At 40.3% G+C, this 17,510-nt stretch overlaps 1 protein-coding gene across 3 annotated transcripts in view; it reads left to right on the top strand.

Annotated features, from left to right (window-relative positions):
* The window catches only part of eef1e1 (eukaryotic translation elongation factor 1 epsilon 1), a 32,880-nt gene extending 15,596 nt beyond the window's left edge, over nt 1-17,284 (top strand). For 2 of the 3 annotated variants that reach the window (XM_056364463.1, XM_056364461.1), the window contains one exon: nt 15,779-17,284. In XM_056364463.1, the coding sequence (XP_056220438.1) occupies nt 15,779-15,922 (144 nt within the window). In that variant the 3' untranslated portion in view covers nt 15,923-17,284. Of the gene's footprint in view, nt 1-3,385; nt 3,535-15,778 lie in introns of those variants that run through there. The other variant, XM_056364462.1, reaches the window with a different exon arrangement.
* Nucleotides 17,285-17,510: the final 226 nt, after the last annotated feature.

Genomic DNA, 17,510 nt, shown 5'->3' with positions numbered 1-17,510 from the left:
AAAGGACACACAAAGAAAATGCTATAAAATCATCATATATCAATATTTTTTTCTGCTTTTTTTTGCATACATCTCTTAAACCACTTCAGTTCTGCTCAAACCTACCAAATGTTTATTAGTTTTCAGGATTTTAACCCTTTAAATGCCAGTTTGAAGACATGTTCCCTCTTGTTTTATTAAAAAAAACAACACAGAATATGAGATATTTCCCACATAATACATGATGGAGGGATGTGACATTGTTTTATATCAGAGTCTTTTATATCAAGACATTTCTCAAAACCACAATATGATCAGGGTGACTTTTGAACACTGGAAATAAATCATGTACTCATCCCGGCAGTGGCCCCCGTGGCACTCAAAATTTCCCTGGAATTTTCTAGTTATCACTTAAAATGTAATACGGCTAGTAGGGCTGGGTGATAAAACGATAACAATAATTATCGCAAAATTATTTTCCTTGATAGAAATATTAAAAATGTTCCATAAACATTGGATATAATTAAATTCCATGCTTATAGCATGCCCACCAATGACTCAGGAATGGCCAATCGTCGCAGGAATAGAGGTCTGCGTTGCGCAAATTACGATGCACGGTGAGAGGTATAAATGCAGGCCAGCACGTGATATTATTTACAGATGCACGCAGTGGCTGACAGGCTTGAAGTTGGATCGGAGTAAGCAAATAAGGCAAAATGAGCTACACTGAAGAAAAAGTGGAACGCAGCTTGAAGGACAGAGATATCGTCGACAAGAGAGGCCACTTAATTTCAGTAGTTTGGAGATATTTTGGCTATTTACAGTCTGACTAAAAACAGAGCAATGTGCACTGCAAACTGTGCTGGAGACATGTTCCATCAAAGCCCTAAAATCTGCGATGTCACGGACTGACTGATGATATTTCCCCCACTGGTCAGCGGCGTGCCAAGCTGCAGTCTACCGAGCCGCTCTGGTTACCTGAATGCTTGGGAATTGCAGGGAAGCGGAGGAGCGGTTTTAATACATTGAGCCTAGCCTCCATTACGGCAAATAAACTACTTCATTACATGTACCATTATGATTAAAGGAGGCAGAGGAATAACTAAACCGAACAGAGAGACACAGCAGGAGAGAGGGAGGGAGAGAGGGAAGTTTGCTGTGGGTCATCCTCTTTTTCTCTCCCCAATTTTCCCGTCTCTCTCACAACGAGATAATAAAAAATAACTTAAAAAAAGAAAGATATCATGTCTCTTCTAACTTTCTCTCTGAGTGATCATTTTATAAGTAATTATAACCGAAATCACAGCTCAATCTTTGTCTTTAACTCGTGTTTGGTGATTTTGTTAGATGACGTCGCAGTAATGAAATCAGGATTTCAGCCATATACTAGGTTTTGACCTAGTCTTGTTTAATCACACTTAAAGCTGATCTTTATAATAACCTCGTGAATTTATAACATGGAACTTTTATGTGTTCCTGGTTAAGTGGGGCATCGCTTCTTCTGCAACGATGAAATTAAAAGGACCATCGCCTTGTGTGATGATCTGGCAGGAGGGATTTCTCACCTGCCTGTGTGTGTGTGTGCATCTGCTCGTCTGTCTCACTCTCTGTTTCAACACTCCAGATTTATTTACTTATTAATTGAAAACAGATTTGCTGTTCCAGATCGCTCCAGCCCACTTTAACCCCTGTGTATTAGTATTTTTTAAGGCATTACAGACATTCATTAACTGTCAATGGTCAGTTAACAAGCATCAGCTATTGGTCAGAAGGAAAATTGAAAATAAACATCCCTAAATGTGACACTAAAACATCTGAGTTTCAAGTGGTACAACTTAGTGAAAAGAAATCTAGAGATATACATTAAAAGGTGTGGATAAGTGAGATTTTGGGTTAAGGTGAAAAATAGGGACAAGTTTAGATGAGGTTCAGGGTTTCCGTTGCTGGACCTAAATGGAAACTGTTCTTCCCAGTATCTACTCTTTCTGTCAATGTCACATGATGTTGGAGTATTCAGATAGTATTACTCACAAGGCATCATGAAGCATCGCGCATCACAAGGATACATGTAAATACCAATCACAGAAACTAGACTTTGGAGAAACATGTAGAAGATAATAAAACCCTGCAAAACTTTCCCAAAAGTCCCATGGGATTGGTAACAGACTTTCACTGGATGTTTCCAGAGATCGCTCGTGTTTCCGCTCTTACATGCAAAAGACTGAACCACACTTAAAAACGTTAAGCTCTCTCTGCCATTGACACTAAGAGCAGGGTCTGTGTCTGTGAGAACTTTTATAACTGAGGCATTCACACTATTGTTTTTCAAATCTTTATATTTTATTAGTCTTACTTCTTCCGCCTTTCCACGGTCTCTAACTACTCCTTCATACTTTTTCAAACAGAAACCATTCAACTATCAAAACGTTCAGCTTGTTCTGTAGATTATCAGATGTATTCAAATGATGCGCTGGCAACAAGTGGCAGCAAGTCCGCATTGCTCATAGTTTTTTGCAATATATTTGTATATATGAGTATATTTTTTTGTCGATTGATGTTTTTTATTCTACTTTGTCGTTTCGTCTGAAAGTGGAGAAAATAATGTACAAAAAGGAAGAACTCCTGGCTTTAAAGTTTACCAGATATGGAGTTAAACATCCCATACTGGCTGAGCTGAAGAAGCCGTTCCGTGGATGCAGAGCCAGGGCTAAGCTAAAGGCTAGGAGATGGAGATATAAGCCTTTTCTACATCTATCCTCATGGGAAATGTCAACTCCCTGGCCAACAAGTGTGATGAACTGGAGGCACTTGTGAAGAAGCATTGAACATATCGTGAGTGTAGTCTCATGTGTTTCACAGAGACCTGGTTAAACGACAACACTCCCGACCGTTGTGTGGATTTACCCTGCTTCACTGCAGTACGCTAGAACAAGTGGGAAGAATAAAGGTGGAGGACTGGTTCTGCTTGTGAACAAAAGATGGTGCAACCCCAGTCACATCACAGTGAAGGAGAAGATCTGCTGTTGGGAAATTGAACTGTTGGTAGTTGGTCTTAGACCGTACTATGTACAGAGGGAGTTCTCACACATCATCATCACACATTGTTATTTGCATTCAACCACGAGCTGAGCCTGGAGCCACGTGTGACGTCATCCATGAGACTGTTGCATGAGTAGTGACCCAGCACCCTGATACATTCATTGCAATATCGGGGGATTTTAACCATGTCACTCTCATCTCTCACCTGTCTGGCTTCACTCAGTATGTTGACTGTCCCACAAGAGAAAATAAGGCACTTGATCTGTTGTATGCAAATGTCAATGAGGCCTACACTGCTTCAGCTCTACCACCACTTGGCAGATCAGATAATAACAATGTAATATAACATAATCTGTTTTTCCTTCAGCCTTCCTACAAGCCCTGTGTACTGAGGCATGCTGCAACCACCCGCTCATTCAGGAACTGGACCCCGGAGGCCAGTGAGTCTCTAAAAGACTGATTTGAGTGCACAGATTGGTATGTCCTGTTGGAGTCACAGGAAAATGATAACAGCAAGGACTCTGACCTTGATAGAATGGTTGAATGTACCACAGACTATATTAACTTCTGTATAGACACTGTAATACCAGCAAGGACTGTACACTGCTTTCCAAACAACAAACCTTGGATCACCAGTAACATCAAGACCCTCCTCAACCAGAAAAAGGAGGCCTTCAGGGATGGAGACAGGCAGAAGCTCAGGTTTGTGTTGAAACCGGAGTTCAAGAGGCTGTGTCCTGGAAAAGCAACAGGCCCGGATGGTTTGTGTCCGAGGCTCTTAAAGGACTGTGCAGCCCAGCTAGCTGAGTCTCTCCACAGGATCTTTAACTTAGGCATACAAACAGGGAGGGTCCCGGTCCTGTGGAAAACATCACGTCTTGTTCCAGTACCTAAAGTAGGACGACCGACTGAGATAAATGACTACAGACCGGTGGCCCTCACATCCCACATCATGAGCACCCTGGAGCAGCTGCTTCTCCACCTTCTGAGGCCACAGATTGAACATGCACTTGACCCCTTACAGTTTGCCTACAAAGAACATATTGGAGTGGATGATGCCGTCCTTTACATGCTCCATCGGGCCCATTCTTACTTGGATGTGCCAGGTGGTTACATGAGGATTATGTTCTTTGATTTCTCATGGAAATTTAACACCATCCAATCCGCCATTCTTAAAGACAAGCTGGAAGGGATAGGGGTGGATCCCTGCTTCACGTCCTGGATTGAGGATTACCTGACAAGAGGACCACATATGTCAGGCTGGATAACTGTGTCTCAGGGAAGGATGAGCAGCACTGGGGGGACTGTTCTGGCTCTGTTCCTGTTCACCCTTTATATGGCAGACTTTAAATACAACTCTGAGTCCTGCCACATCCAGAAATACTCAGATGACACAGCCATTGTAGTGCATATCAGGAACGGGCTTCAACTACTTCAGCATACTTTCAGCCACAGACTTCATTCAAACTAAAATGTTCACAAGCCTTTCAGCTATTGGACTTGTATTCAACTCTTTGATATCTTGTACAGTTTTTGAATTATTACAGTTTTAGGTTCATGCTTTTTTCAGATCATTTCTCAGTTTATAATGGGTGTGTATTGCACGGAATGTTCAGGGCCACAGTGGATGACATCGCGTGGGAGAAGCTATAAAATTTGTCTGAAAAAATCAGTGCAACTCGTCCTCATGGCGACATATTTCAATCTTGACACATCATTTCTACCTCATTAGTAGAGAAATTTGTCCTTGTTCATATAAACTGACTACCTTAGCACAGAGACTAACAGAATTTAAACTGTCAGCCTCAAACTGATGGGAGGTACCCTCTAACTGTCCCATAGACTGCAATGCAAATTTAGGAGCTGATTTCAGGGGAGAACCATAACTGACCCTTTTTTGTAACTCGCTCCTATTTCCACATTTTTGGCTCTAGAAACCAAAACCACATAGAGGTGTTTAGGAGAGTCTTGTGGTGTTGAGCATGTGATAATTTTGCTGATATTATGTACTGTTTTGTACTAAATGGCAGGAGTTTGAGAGGTTCACTGACCCGTTTCTCCCATAGATTTGTTTGAGCTCTGTCTTCAACAGCCAGACTCTCGAGAAGAGAGAGAGAGAGAGTGGTACTTTTACTTTTGTGGTAAAAGTACCACAAAATTTTACTTCAGTATACAGTACTAGAGTAAACTAGAAAATTCCAGGGAAATTTTGAGTGCCACGGGGGCTACTGCCGGGATGAGTACATGATTTATTTCCAGTGTTCAAAAGTCACCCTGATCATATTCTGGTTTTGAGAAATGTCTTGATATAAAAGACTCTGATATAAAACAATGTCACATCCCTCCATCATGTATTATGTGGGAAATATCTCATAATCTGTGTTGTTTTTATTAATAAAACAAGAGGCGACATGTCTTCAAACTGGCATTTAAAGGGTTAAAATCCCGAAAACTAATAAACATTTGATAGGTTTGAGCAGAACTGAAGTGGTTTAAGAGATTTATGCAAAAAAAGCAGAAAAAAATATTGATATATGATGATCTTATAGCATTTTATTTGTGTGTCCTTTTTTGGACGCGAGGAACCCCAGAGGGTACAAAATGTGTTACCAGTGTATAATAGACCTGTAACAGTAACTGACATTAGATTTTAAAAATATGTCAAAAAAGACACTTTCTTGCAGAAATCCATACCTTCAGCTGTAACACAGCCAAAATGATCAGCAAATCAAAAAAGAAAAGTGAAGAAAATGTCCAAAAAAGGACAGAGGGACCCCTGAGGGTTAATAAATCCCATGAACCGCCATTTAAATTACCACTATTATGTTTCTTTCTGTGCTAAATTTAACATTACTGGGGAGGAGAGCAACGCGACTAGAAGTGACAGCGAGAGAGGGCTAGTAGCTTCTCCTCTCCTCTGTCTCAGCGGAGACCGTCACAACTTCATTCACTCTTTTAACAAAACAAAAAAAAAAAGCAACGAAGGAAGCAGTAAATGGACTTACATATTTAAGACCTAACTAAATGTAATTTAAGACCTAACATGCGGCTAATGTAAAGCTAGCGGAGCTTGGAGAGTTGGTTATGTGGTTGCTAGGCGCACGCACGCACACAGGTCAGGAGCTGCCGTTGCCATGGCAATGTGAAAATCTGCCCAGAATTTGGCTTCTACATGGCTTCAAAACAACTGCAAATTATGAGAAAACCGTTACTTCTTTTCATAAACCGAAAAGACCGTGCCAGACACTGAAGCCAGAAGTTTCTACAGTCTCTATTTTATTCAGATATTCCTTAAAATGAGTGAGTAAGCTCAGTGCGAAGACAGAGAGAGATTCTTTTGTAAAAAAAAAGACGATTACATTAGGTGTCAATGAGAGTGAGACAGGTATTGCTGCCGGACTCGGCACCCCCGTTTAAATTTTGTGCAGACCCTGCCTGTCACAGTTACATTTTATGAATCCCAACAACTATGTCTACATTTTGAGAAAGAATTATTTGTCTCCTTTTTACGGTTTGGCCGCGAGCTCGAGTTAAAAATAAAAATAAAGGTTATTTTTTACTGCTTCACGCACTACTTCACAGCCGAGCTGGGTGACTCAGAAAAAAGGTGAAATTTTGTGGTTCTCTAAAGAAAATTCCAATGCATTCCTAATGCATTATTTATTCCCAGTATTTTGGGAATAGCTTTGGGAAAAATTGGAATTTTAACACCAAAAGTCATAGCACCTCTTTCGGGATCAAGACGCACGTTTTGATGTATATATTACCGGGGTTTTCTCAAAGCTGCGGGACAAGTTACGCGCCAAAATTTGGCGGAAGAATAATAATAAGCCCGAAGGAATATTAATAGATGCCGCCCCGAGGCACTCTTCTCAGCTATTCTAGCTGTAGAGGAGTGCCTCGGAGCTGAGCCCCCGTGGCACTAATTAGCTTTGTTGCTTTCCATCACAGTCTATATGGTCATAGGGATCAGTGAAAATGGGTGACATTTTCTGTATTACTCAATACTGTAAAATAGCCTACTACAAGGCCCAGAATCTTTTGTGCCCTGACGAATGCGATGTCCTTCCAGGGAGGTCCACTCCAGTGGCAACCATAGTGTATATAAAACATCTGCTACAGTAAAAGAGAGAGAGGGAGAGAGAGAGAGACCAGATAAACTCTGAAATAATGAAGCTCAATGAAACAAACCACATGCTAATTACATAAAAACCTATTAAATATTTTAACGGGTGGTGATCTGTTAGGTGTGGGGGATAGATGACGGTCTTTGTTTCAGTAGTTGCGAGTCCGCCTCCCGTTCATACTATTGACTAAAGTTAGTTCATGTCAACGCACACACACACAAACAAACACACACACACAGATACAGTGTACAAGTTAGTACTCATAGAGATGACAGTAACACTGTTACTGTTACACTTTTACTTTCCTTCAGTTGTTAACTACTCCTGCATACTTTGTGCTACATAAACCGTTCAACTATCAAAACTTTCAGCTTCTTCGGGAAATCCTTTCCTTCAAGTTTTGTGATACTGTTCATAATCTTTGAAATCGTCATACTTCAACGTAGAAAAATGGTTGAAATGTTAAATGGGTCACAAGACTTGAGACTCTTTTGGGTTAAATTGATATTTTTGACAACTATTATGGTTTACACAAAATCGCAGTTTACATTTTGTGTCATTTTTACACAGTTTCAGACTTTATAATGGGTTTGTATTTGTAGAAGCTCTAGAACTGCTTCACGGCCACATATTTCATTCTTCACACATCACTTCACATGTTGACGTGCTGACGTCAGTGTGTTGTCCCATCTTCAATCAGTTTCTGTTACTGGTAGAGTTTATTGCTGTTCTGTCTGAACGCAGTTAATGTTGCTGTTTTCTTCATCACAAGTGTCTAACTACCTGCTTTACATTCAAACTTACACTAGTTCTGCTCCAGGACTCAGGAGTTCCCTGCTCCTTTTAGCGACTTTCACTAACTCAGCAGTTGTTTACATGCTGTTCAGATCTGCTAGTTACTTTAGCTTAGCAGTTAGCACCAGCTTCTCTCTCTCGCTCGCTCGGTGTGGTGTTGTTGTAACTGCAGCAGACATCTCACACATACACACTATAAACGCATTTTCCGGGGAGAAATGGACAAAGCTGATTTTTATTGGCTAAATAGACTCATATCCAATTAATTGGTTGATTTCCTTGCTGTTCTCACCCGGGAACTGATATATCTGGTAACCTTAAGATGTTCTTTAATTTGATAGTTTTATCGTATATTATTATTATTATCACCCTATAACATGCTTTACCCCTCTCTCCCAATTTTCAAATGTAACGCAGTAACACATTTACTCACATTTTAACTGACTTATTTTGTTCTTTTATCTGAGAACATTTTTACACAGTGATTTACTTCTACTGATGTCTTTTCACTAATAGTAGTGATGCCGTTCACATTTTGACGTGTGGTGTCCCATCTCAGTTTCTGTTACTGGTAGAGTATATTGCTGTTCTGTCTGAACTCAGTTAATGTTACTATTTTCTTTCTTGCTGTTATCACAGTCTAACTTCCTGCTGTACATTTAAACTTACACTAGTTCTGCTCCAGCACTCAGAGCACTCTGCTCCTTTTAGCGACTAACTAACTCAGCAGTTGTTTACATGCTGTTCAGATCTGCTAGATACTTTAGCTTTGCAGTTAGCGCTAGCTTCTCTCTCTCTCCCTCCCTCTCTCTCACTCGCTCTGTGTGATGTTGTTGTAACTTGACTGTAGAGGATTGTGATATTTACTAAATCTTAAGTGAAGTCTGCTGTCTTTAGGCATAGCTCCACTTGCTATCCGGACTGAAATATACTACAATTAATAATAATTATTATCAATGTAATTAGCTGTCATTTCTATTTTTATCAGTAGCAGCTCTACAGTTGCCATTACATTACTATTGCTGTTACTGCTCTCTCTTGCTTCATTTATTATTATTATTCTGGAAAGATTTCTATAAATTATGATCCAAAATTTATTTCTGTAGCCCAAAAGGAAGCTGAGATATATTTTATCATTTCTGTGGTAAATATCCACCACGTTACAATACTGCCATCTAAGGACCACTCTGGACCCCTTTATCCTCTAGAGCAGGGATGCCAGGGTGAAATTGGTCAGGGGGCCAGATTTTTTTCAAGTGAGACCTCAGCGGGCCGAATTACACTTCCGAACTGAAAAGACCAAACACTGACTCAACATCACTGTTTGAAATTATTCATTAAGGCCTACACATCAAAAAGAAATTGCATTGGCACCACAATAGCCCCACAATGAGGCCTACAATTACATAGACGCCTAAAGCAAGTTACAGTAACCTCTGAAAACGTAACATTGTCCTATCCATGCTAGGACTGTCAAAATTGCTCAAAAATCGAAATTCGAATATTCCCTCTAAAAAACGCATATATTCAAACTGTTTGTCTCCCGCTTCATGCTCAAAGTCACACCGGGCAGCTCCGCAGACGCATATTATTCTGCCCTTTCAATACGACGTCAGCTTTGTACAGCCAGACAGACAGTTAACATCAATTGAGTTTATCTCCATTAGTTGTGTAGACTGAAATAAACAGAAAATAAACATTACAAAACTGTAACGTCTGTAATGTCTTTTACACCATAAAATATGAAGTTACACATTTACACAATAAACTACAGATACTCTTAATGTATAGAAATTAAATAAACATCTGCAGTATAATAGAACTCACTGCTACACCGTTATCAGTATGAATCAACAAATCCACTATCAGTCTGAGTCGTAGCGCCGAGGCCCCCTGCTGGGCAGGTTAAATATTACGTCGGTAAAACAACAGAAATTTACCGCGAGTGTAACTTATGAAAACCGATAGTTCCAAACGTAATAAAATGCACTATTAAAGTGAACATGTACGTCACAAACTAAACACAAAGCTGACGTGTAATTACAGACAAAGATTTAACCAAGCTCTGTTTTGAAGCAGACTCGTGTGTGATTTGGTTGTTGCTCAGCTCGGTCCGTCACTGAAACGGGTCCGACTAGGAACTATGACTAACACATATGTTCATAACACATTTTTACCTAACGAAATTATCTGATTTAATTCACATTTTTGGCGTTTTGTCTTTCTAAAACAACTTTACCCACTCGCAAAGCAGACGGCCGCACCAGGCTGTGTGTTTTTCCAAATACGAATATTAATTTTCACCTCCGAATGTCTGTTTTTAAAAAACTATTTGAATATATATTCGAATTTAGAATATTCGTTGACAGCCCTAGTCTACATTTATAAATTTGAAATGGAACAAAATAGAAAAGGTGCCAACAAAACGCATTTCCTATAAATAACACAAATGAAACCTTAAATTATTTCATCATATTTATTGAAGGCTTGCACATGAAAACATGCCAATGCATAACTACGCCACAGAAAGAGTCACAGAAAGTAAGTGCCAGAATAAAGTAATCCAACAATAGGCACTGAATATCCGGTAGGAATAAGTAAAACAAAAAGGTTCTTAAAAAATGAAATATGACCTAAATTAAACAAACATTGGCAGATGGCACATTAACTTTGCCAGTCATCATCAGTAACTTTAAACTCCAACCCACATTTCTACACACCCAGCACTAGACTACTGTACAGCCTACATTAGTCAACCCCAACCCCTTTTATTCCCTCCCACCCATATCAGTTATGATAAATGGGGAGACAAGCCTGCAGCTACATTTTACTTGTCGAAGCCAGACACCTTTTAACTTTAACCAGCTTGTCCATATCGGGGGACAGGTTCTGGGCAGTCGCTATTTTCAGAACATCATTGAGATGTCCGTGTGTCAGGCGATTACGCACTTTCGATTTATTAATATTCATCACGGAAAAGGCCTGCTCACATAAATATGTTGTCCCGAACATGCAAAGTATTTTACCTGCAAAGGCCGTGATAACTGGGTACTCTGGTGGCAAGGATCTGTAGAATAATTGGATTGCAACAGATGCGTACTTGTCCTTCAACAGCGTGCAACACTGCAGCTCTATCAGCTCCATTTGCATCTGCTCTGGGACCTCGGAAGCGTCCGTCGTGAATGGAGAGCGAAAAAGCGCAAAGTCCTTTTCCAGTTCAGTGAAAACCGTGAATCGATTGTCAAACTCATCCATGAGTCCGGAAAGCAGGTTTGCATACTTGTCCATACTCTGATGATTGTCAGGCAGAGTTTTTAGACAGGGGAAGTGGGCTGCATGGCGCTTGCAGAGCTGCGTCTTCCATAACGCAAGTTTACTTTGAAACGCACGGACACTATCGTAATACTCCGTGACGAGTTTGTTGCGACCTTGCATGTTAACATTCAAGACATTTAGGTGTTCGGTAATGTCCACTAAAAAGGCAAGGTCCCTGGTCCATTCTGGGTCGTCCAATTCCACCACAGGCTTCCCTTTACTCTGCATGAACTCGGCTATCTCTGTGCGTAATTTGTAGAAATGTTTGAGCATTGCGCCTCGGCTCAACCAACGCACATCGGTGTGATAGGGAAGGCCATGATGAATGTCATTGTCCAATAAAAAAGCGTCAAATTGCCTATGGTTAAGTCCTCTGGCTCTGATAAAATTCACAGTGGCAATAACAACACTCATAACATGGTCCATTTTCAGACTCCTGCAGCACAAAGCCTCTTGATGCAGTATACAGTGAAAGTTCCAGAATACTTGCTCTGGATTAGCAGCATGTACCTTTTCTCTCAACTTCACAACCACTCCGGCCTTTCTTCCTATCATAGAAGGTGCACCGTCGGTAGCCACACTGACAGCTCGATTCCAGTTCACCTCCAGATTGTCCAGAGCCCCGACAAGGCTAACAAACACGTCATTAGCTGTGGTGGTGTCTGTCATTGGCACAACTGAAACAAACTCCTCAGTGACATTCAGGGAAGCATCTACTCCGCGAATAAATATCGCTAATTGGGCTACATCAGTCACGTCAGTGCTCTCGTCGAGAGCAATAGAGAATGCGATGAAGGACTTAACCTTGTCTTTTAGTTGATTCTTCAAATCACCAGAAAGTTCCTCAACTCTCTCCGTCACTGTGGGTCTCGATAAGCTTATGTTAGCTAAAGCTTGTCGCTTGTCAGGACACACTAGCTCGGCTGCCTTTAGCATGCAGGTCTTGACGAATGCACCCTCTGAGAAAGACTTGGATGCCTTAGCAATTTCCCAAGCGATGACGTAGCTTGCCTTCACTGCCCCTTAAAATAAAATAAAATGTATAGTTATAACGAAATTGAGACACTCCTCTTTCTGAAACAGTGCAGTAAAAATCGACATTTGGAGAATATGGCTTGCTGTTTCTGTAGGGATGATGCTAGCTCGTTTAGCTTTTGAATCCTCCGCTGCCCTGTGTACTCGCTGTACTTCTCGGCGTGGGTCTCATAGTGTCTTTTGATATTGTACTCCTTTGCTACAGCCACTTGTTGATAACAAATAAGACACACGGGTTTGCCTCCTACTTCCCAAAATAAATAATTTTCTTTCCATCTCTCCTGAAAGATGCGACCTTCAGTGTCGACCTTCCTCTTTTTTGACAACATTGTTAATAGCGACTAGTCTACCTTAGCCGTCAGCGTACGAGGTATCCCGGTCAGTATACGCTGTAGCAGCTGAGGCGGGAAGCAGCAACAGACCAATTGACCTTTTTTTTTTTTTTTTTTTTAAACAGTCTATGCAACTGACGGGTTCCACGAAAAATTAAAATAAAAATAAAACATTTGATTTAAAAAAAAATGCTCTCCCATATAAACCCGCGGGCCGTAACCATGGCATCAGTGCTCTAGAGAATTAACCGATAGACGATCCAATACATCACTTTACTATTACTATTTGACATCGTAGCTTTAGCTATGTATTCGTGTGATTAAGAATTGCTATCTTTGTGTCAGTCAATGTATTCTATGTGTACTATTAACCCACGATAATATCATTAGTTCAGTTGTATATTCCAAACACTGCCTATGTAGTTTATGTAGGCCGTTACCAAATATGAATGGGCTGTGGTGGGAGTACAACACACAACACTTGCGCGTAAAACCAAATTAAATAAAGCGAACTTAAGATTTTATTCCTCTCTTTCTCTATTGAAACAAAGAATAGAGAGGGAAAATGTAAGGGGTGGCGATAACTGTCAAAGCCCCCCCCCCCCCCCCCCCCCCCCCCGGCGCACACTCTCTTACGTTCTTGTCTCTTACTTGCACACTAGCTCACATTTGTTTCTTGTCTGAAACTTAGCTTTATTACTTTGGTACCAACTTCGTCAAATTTTCCACATGTTCTTTGTTCTCATTTTTCTTATACTTTTGTGCAAGATTTTTGTCTTTGTTACTCCAACAAGCCAAACCTTCCAAATTGAATCACACACAGGTGTGCATCAAGATATTTTGTCATTTTTTCCTTTTTGACAAATTCAACTTTTGTTTAGAAGATTTTGAAGGTTTTGTGTCGTTTGGCCAACACCAATTCCTTCCAAGTTATCGGGCAAAGTAAATTGAACAAGAACGCTTATTCCGCCGTCAACCTCCCGTCCTCCAGCTACACGCCTGACCAGATCTCGAGAGTGCCTACGGAAGCTAGTCGCCTGGCAACCTTAACTCCTGGGCTACAGCCAAGATCTCAACAGCGTGCCGCAACTCAAAGTAGGCAACTCCATCCTTCGAACTGGGTTGATGTCGGAATAATCTTAGTTCCCGACTTAATAATTTCTTACTGTTAATAAGTACGCTACACATAGCCGAATTTATTCTCTTTCCTCATTGCCCAAAATTATTGCTAGTTCACCTGGTAGAAATAGGTATTTTTAGTTATAGTTTCATATTCATTATCATTGTTCATTGTACTTCATCTGTGCCTAGTTAGTAAATAAATATTATCAACTTGACTCAGTCGTTGCCCTGTGTTTCTTTGAAGTGAAGATCGGAGATCAATGTAATCGAGAAATCACAACTTTTGATGTGAGATTGATCAAACTAATCCATACTTTAATCAAATTGTCCTCCCTGAGGACTGGTACCCCTTTCTTTGACGAGAGCAAATTCTAAATTGTGGTATTCACACTACACCATGCACACACATACATTGAAAGACACACAAACTCCATCACCCCCATATGGATATTAACTTTATAAGTGTCTCAACCTGGTAACACAAGATTTTCTGAGGCTCTATGGTAGACAGCTCTATTGGTACAAACAACAATACACACACGCAACATCAAGTAAACACCATCTCTCAACATGGTATGAGGGAATTATTGGCTGTTGTATAAAACTTATGCAATTTATACTGCCAAACACTGAAGCACAGGCACTTTCAAAATGAGAGTCTCAAAAAGGTAAGAGGTAAGGTAGGTCATAAAAGTTTGATCTTAGAAGCTATCGTCTATATGGGGATATAGTGGTATAGCGTTATTGCAGATCAATTTCTGTTAGGGCATGTACATGCGTGTATACCTGTCTTGCTATGGTTGTAGGGGCAAATTTGGGTTTGAAACCATCAGTGTGAGGATATTTTGGCCAGTTGTGACAGCTTCAAAAGGCTTTTTGAGGGACACCTAAAGTGACTGAGGTCAGTGTTAGGATAAGTCTCTACAACAGGAATGAAAGTCCTGTCTTTTGTACAGATTGAAACGTGACGAGTGAAGTACACGCACTAAGCAGCAGGCACATTCAAAGTTTCTCCAGGAATTTTCTAGTTTAACTTTGTTATTTGCAACAGTCCACTGCTGCCTGAGTGTTTAAACAATGATAAAGATGCAAATACAAAAATGGTAAGTGGGTAGGCAGAGGTAGTCACCACACTGCTAAACTGTAATTACAGAAAGCAAATGAAAATTATATATCTCCTTCCTTCACGGAGGCGTCCAAGGTCAGATCTCTCCCCAAACACATTTTCTATCGTCCCTGAGACGATGAGACATTCTTTGTTTCGAGCCCTGATTGTATCTCAGCTTATGCATCAAGCAGTCTTTGTATGTTTTTTGATTCATTGGCATATTATTATTATAATAAAATCCATCAAAGTTCCCCTTAACTCTGTGATCAAGGGCATCCTTATATGAGCTTTCATAAAATATCTTCATATACAGCACACATTTTTTAATAACCTTAAAGGTTTTACAGTTAATTGATTAAACACTAAAACATGTTTGTTTTTTGTTTTTTTAATGGCTACCCACTAAGTGTCAGTGAATTGAATCATCAGTGAAGAAGTCTTCAGGTTAGTCCTCATTTTGTCCATTGAGTCACTGAACTTTTTTTGCATCATCATAGTACACAGAGCAATTCAAGATAACAGCATGGCAGGCTATAAACTTTTACAAACTTAGTCTGGTTTTAAAATCACCTAACAGCAAATAGAGGAAATAGAGGGCAACACAACTCGTTTCTGCTTGCTGCTCTGGTACTGTATGGTAGCAAAGCAAGCTAAATAACTTTTTAATCAGAACGCTATCAACACTAAATAATCAGCATTATTATTATTATAAACATGAAACTACTACTGTATAGGTTGATTGCAACACCTGGCCTAAACTGGAGAGTCCAATACTACTTTGAAAACTATGATTCAGGTACGGCCCTAGTATTGTTTAGTTCCATAGGTTATTCAATCATAATGCCGTACATCTTTCATCAAGCCAACATTATGTACTGTAAACTCTTTAACTTTCAAATTTTTCCTGTCTTTCATCTCTCACCCAGGTGGACTTGGCCATCCAGGAGCAGGAGCAGTATGTGAATGTGACACGGTGGTTCGACCACATCCAGCACTACCCTGGCATCCGACGCCACCTCTCTCCAGTAGTTGTGCTCAGGAACAGAATTTACTCCAGCAGGCACCACTGAAATGACCAGACCCAACCCAAACTGACTAGTATTTCTGTTGCTGACTTGCAAAGTGTCTAATCGTTTAATTGACTAATCACACAAATCCCTAGTTTCCACAGAGTCATTTCTATCCCTGATCTTCGTTTTTCGCTGTTTTTTTTTTTTTTTTTTTCGAATATGATTCCTGCCTTTCTGGTTATATGGTACCTGAACTCTATTTGTTCTTAATATTCTTTTAAAACATATATTTAATGAAGGAGATCAGCAAAGAACAAAAAAATAAAACAAAGTTAACTTTGAAGTGTTTAAGGTACAAAAACTCTTTTAAGGTAACTTGCTTATAAAAATATAGTTCTTTCATATTTCTTTAATAATTTAACTCTTAAAGAGTTGGGAGTGGAAGCAAGAATTTGTCATCTTAACCTCTCACTTATTCAATTATGCTAACAATTAGAGTTTTGGAGTCTTGACCCTTATTCAGAATTGAGTGTGATGTTTGACTGTGATATTTTTGGATTTATTTTTTGTGTTTTGTGTATTTTATTTCTGTCACATCCACTCCCAGCCATTTCACTGGACAGTTTACTTTCTCAGTGTGTGTTCTTGATTACATCCCGCTCTCTGTCCCACTTCCTTGGCAGTCTTTGTGGGCAGCAGTGAGCGTGAGTGTCAGCCGCATAGTCAGAGATCAGAGTGGTGCTCCAATCAGACCCACTACCACCACTGTTGATGCTGCAGGCCAGAGAGAGGGCAGCGGGCTCACCAGCTGCCACACAGATCCAGCCAGCCAAGGCCAGAACCCATGCCCCTGGGTGACAGTCAGCCACTGTGTGTCTTTTCAAACCTTACAATCCCACGGGCCTACTGGAGAGAGAAAGAGGAAGGAAGGGAGGGAGGGAGGGTGGCCACAGAGAGAGAAAAAGAGCACCCAGAGGCAGAGGGATCTTTTTGTGACGTGAACAATAATCTGTGCCTCAGAAAGCTTTACTGTTGCTGGCTGGATGTTTGCTATTAGCATCATTAACGGGCCAAGTCATGGCAGTGGCAGGAGAACCTTCAAATTAACACTATGAGGGTAGTGTTATACAAAGAACAGTAGGAAAATGAGTCATAATTAGCGGAATAACTCTTATCAAATTCAGTGCACTTTTCAATTTCTATTGCTTTTGCAGGTATATCAAACCATTAAAAGCACTGACTAAAATATTTCAGCATAAAAACTGACAGCTCTAGTCTATGGATAATTCTTCAATTCTTTACTCTGCTAACAGGCTCTGCATATGTTTGTGTGTGTTGCTTACAGATGCAAAGATTTCAGATTTTTCCAGTTGTATGATATTCGTCCTATGCTAATAAATCAAAGGGATACACAGCTCATGACCCCTGACTTTTCTGCAGTTTTTTCTGTGTTCTCCATGAATTTGTTTTGTGTAAACCAGCCAGAAGACAACTATTGTGAATTTCCATAAGACGTCTTGCTGTGTGTTTGTGGCAAGTGTCATGAAGATGTGACAAACAAAACAGCTTGCAGTCATTTGAGAGCGTCTTGTGACTAGTTGGGGCAGTTTATGGTTTGGTCTACCATTAAAGAAGCCCTTGTCCTCTC

This window comes from Seriola aureovittata, chromosome 20 (genome assembly GCF_021018895.1).
Source record: "Seriola aureovittata isolate HTS-2021-v1 ecotype China chromosome 20, ASM2101889v1, whole genome shotgun sequence".
Lineage (NCBI taxonomy): Eukaryota > Metazoa > Chordata > Actinopteri > Carangiformes > Carangidae > Seriola > Seriola aureovittata.
Note: the sequence above shows the minus strand (reverse complement) of the source record. Positions and strands in the feature narration are given on the sequence as shown.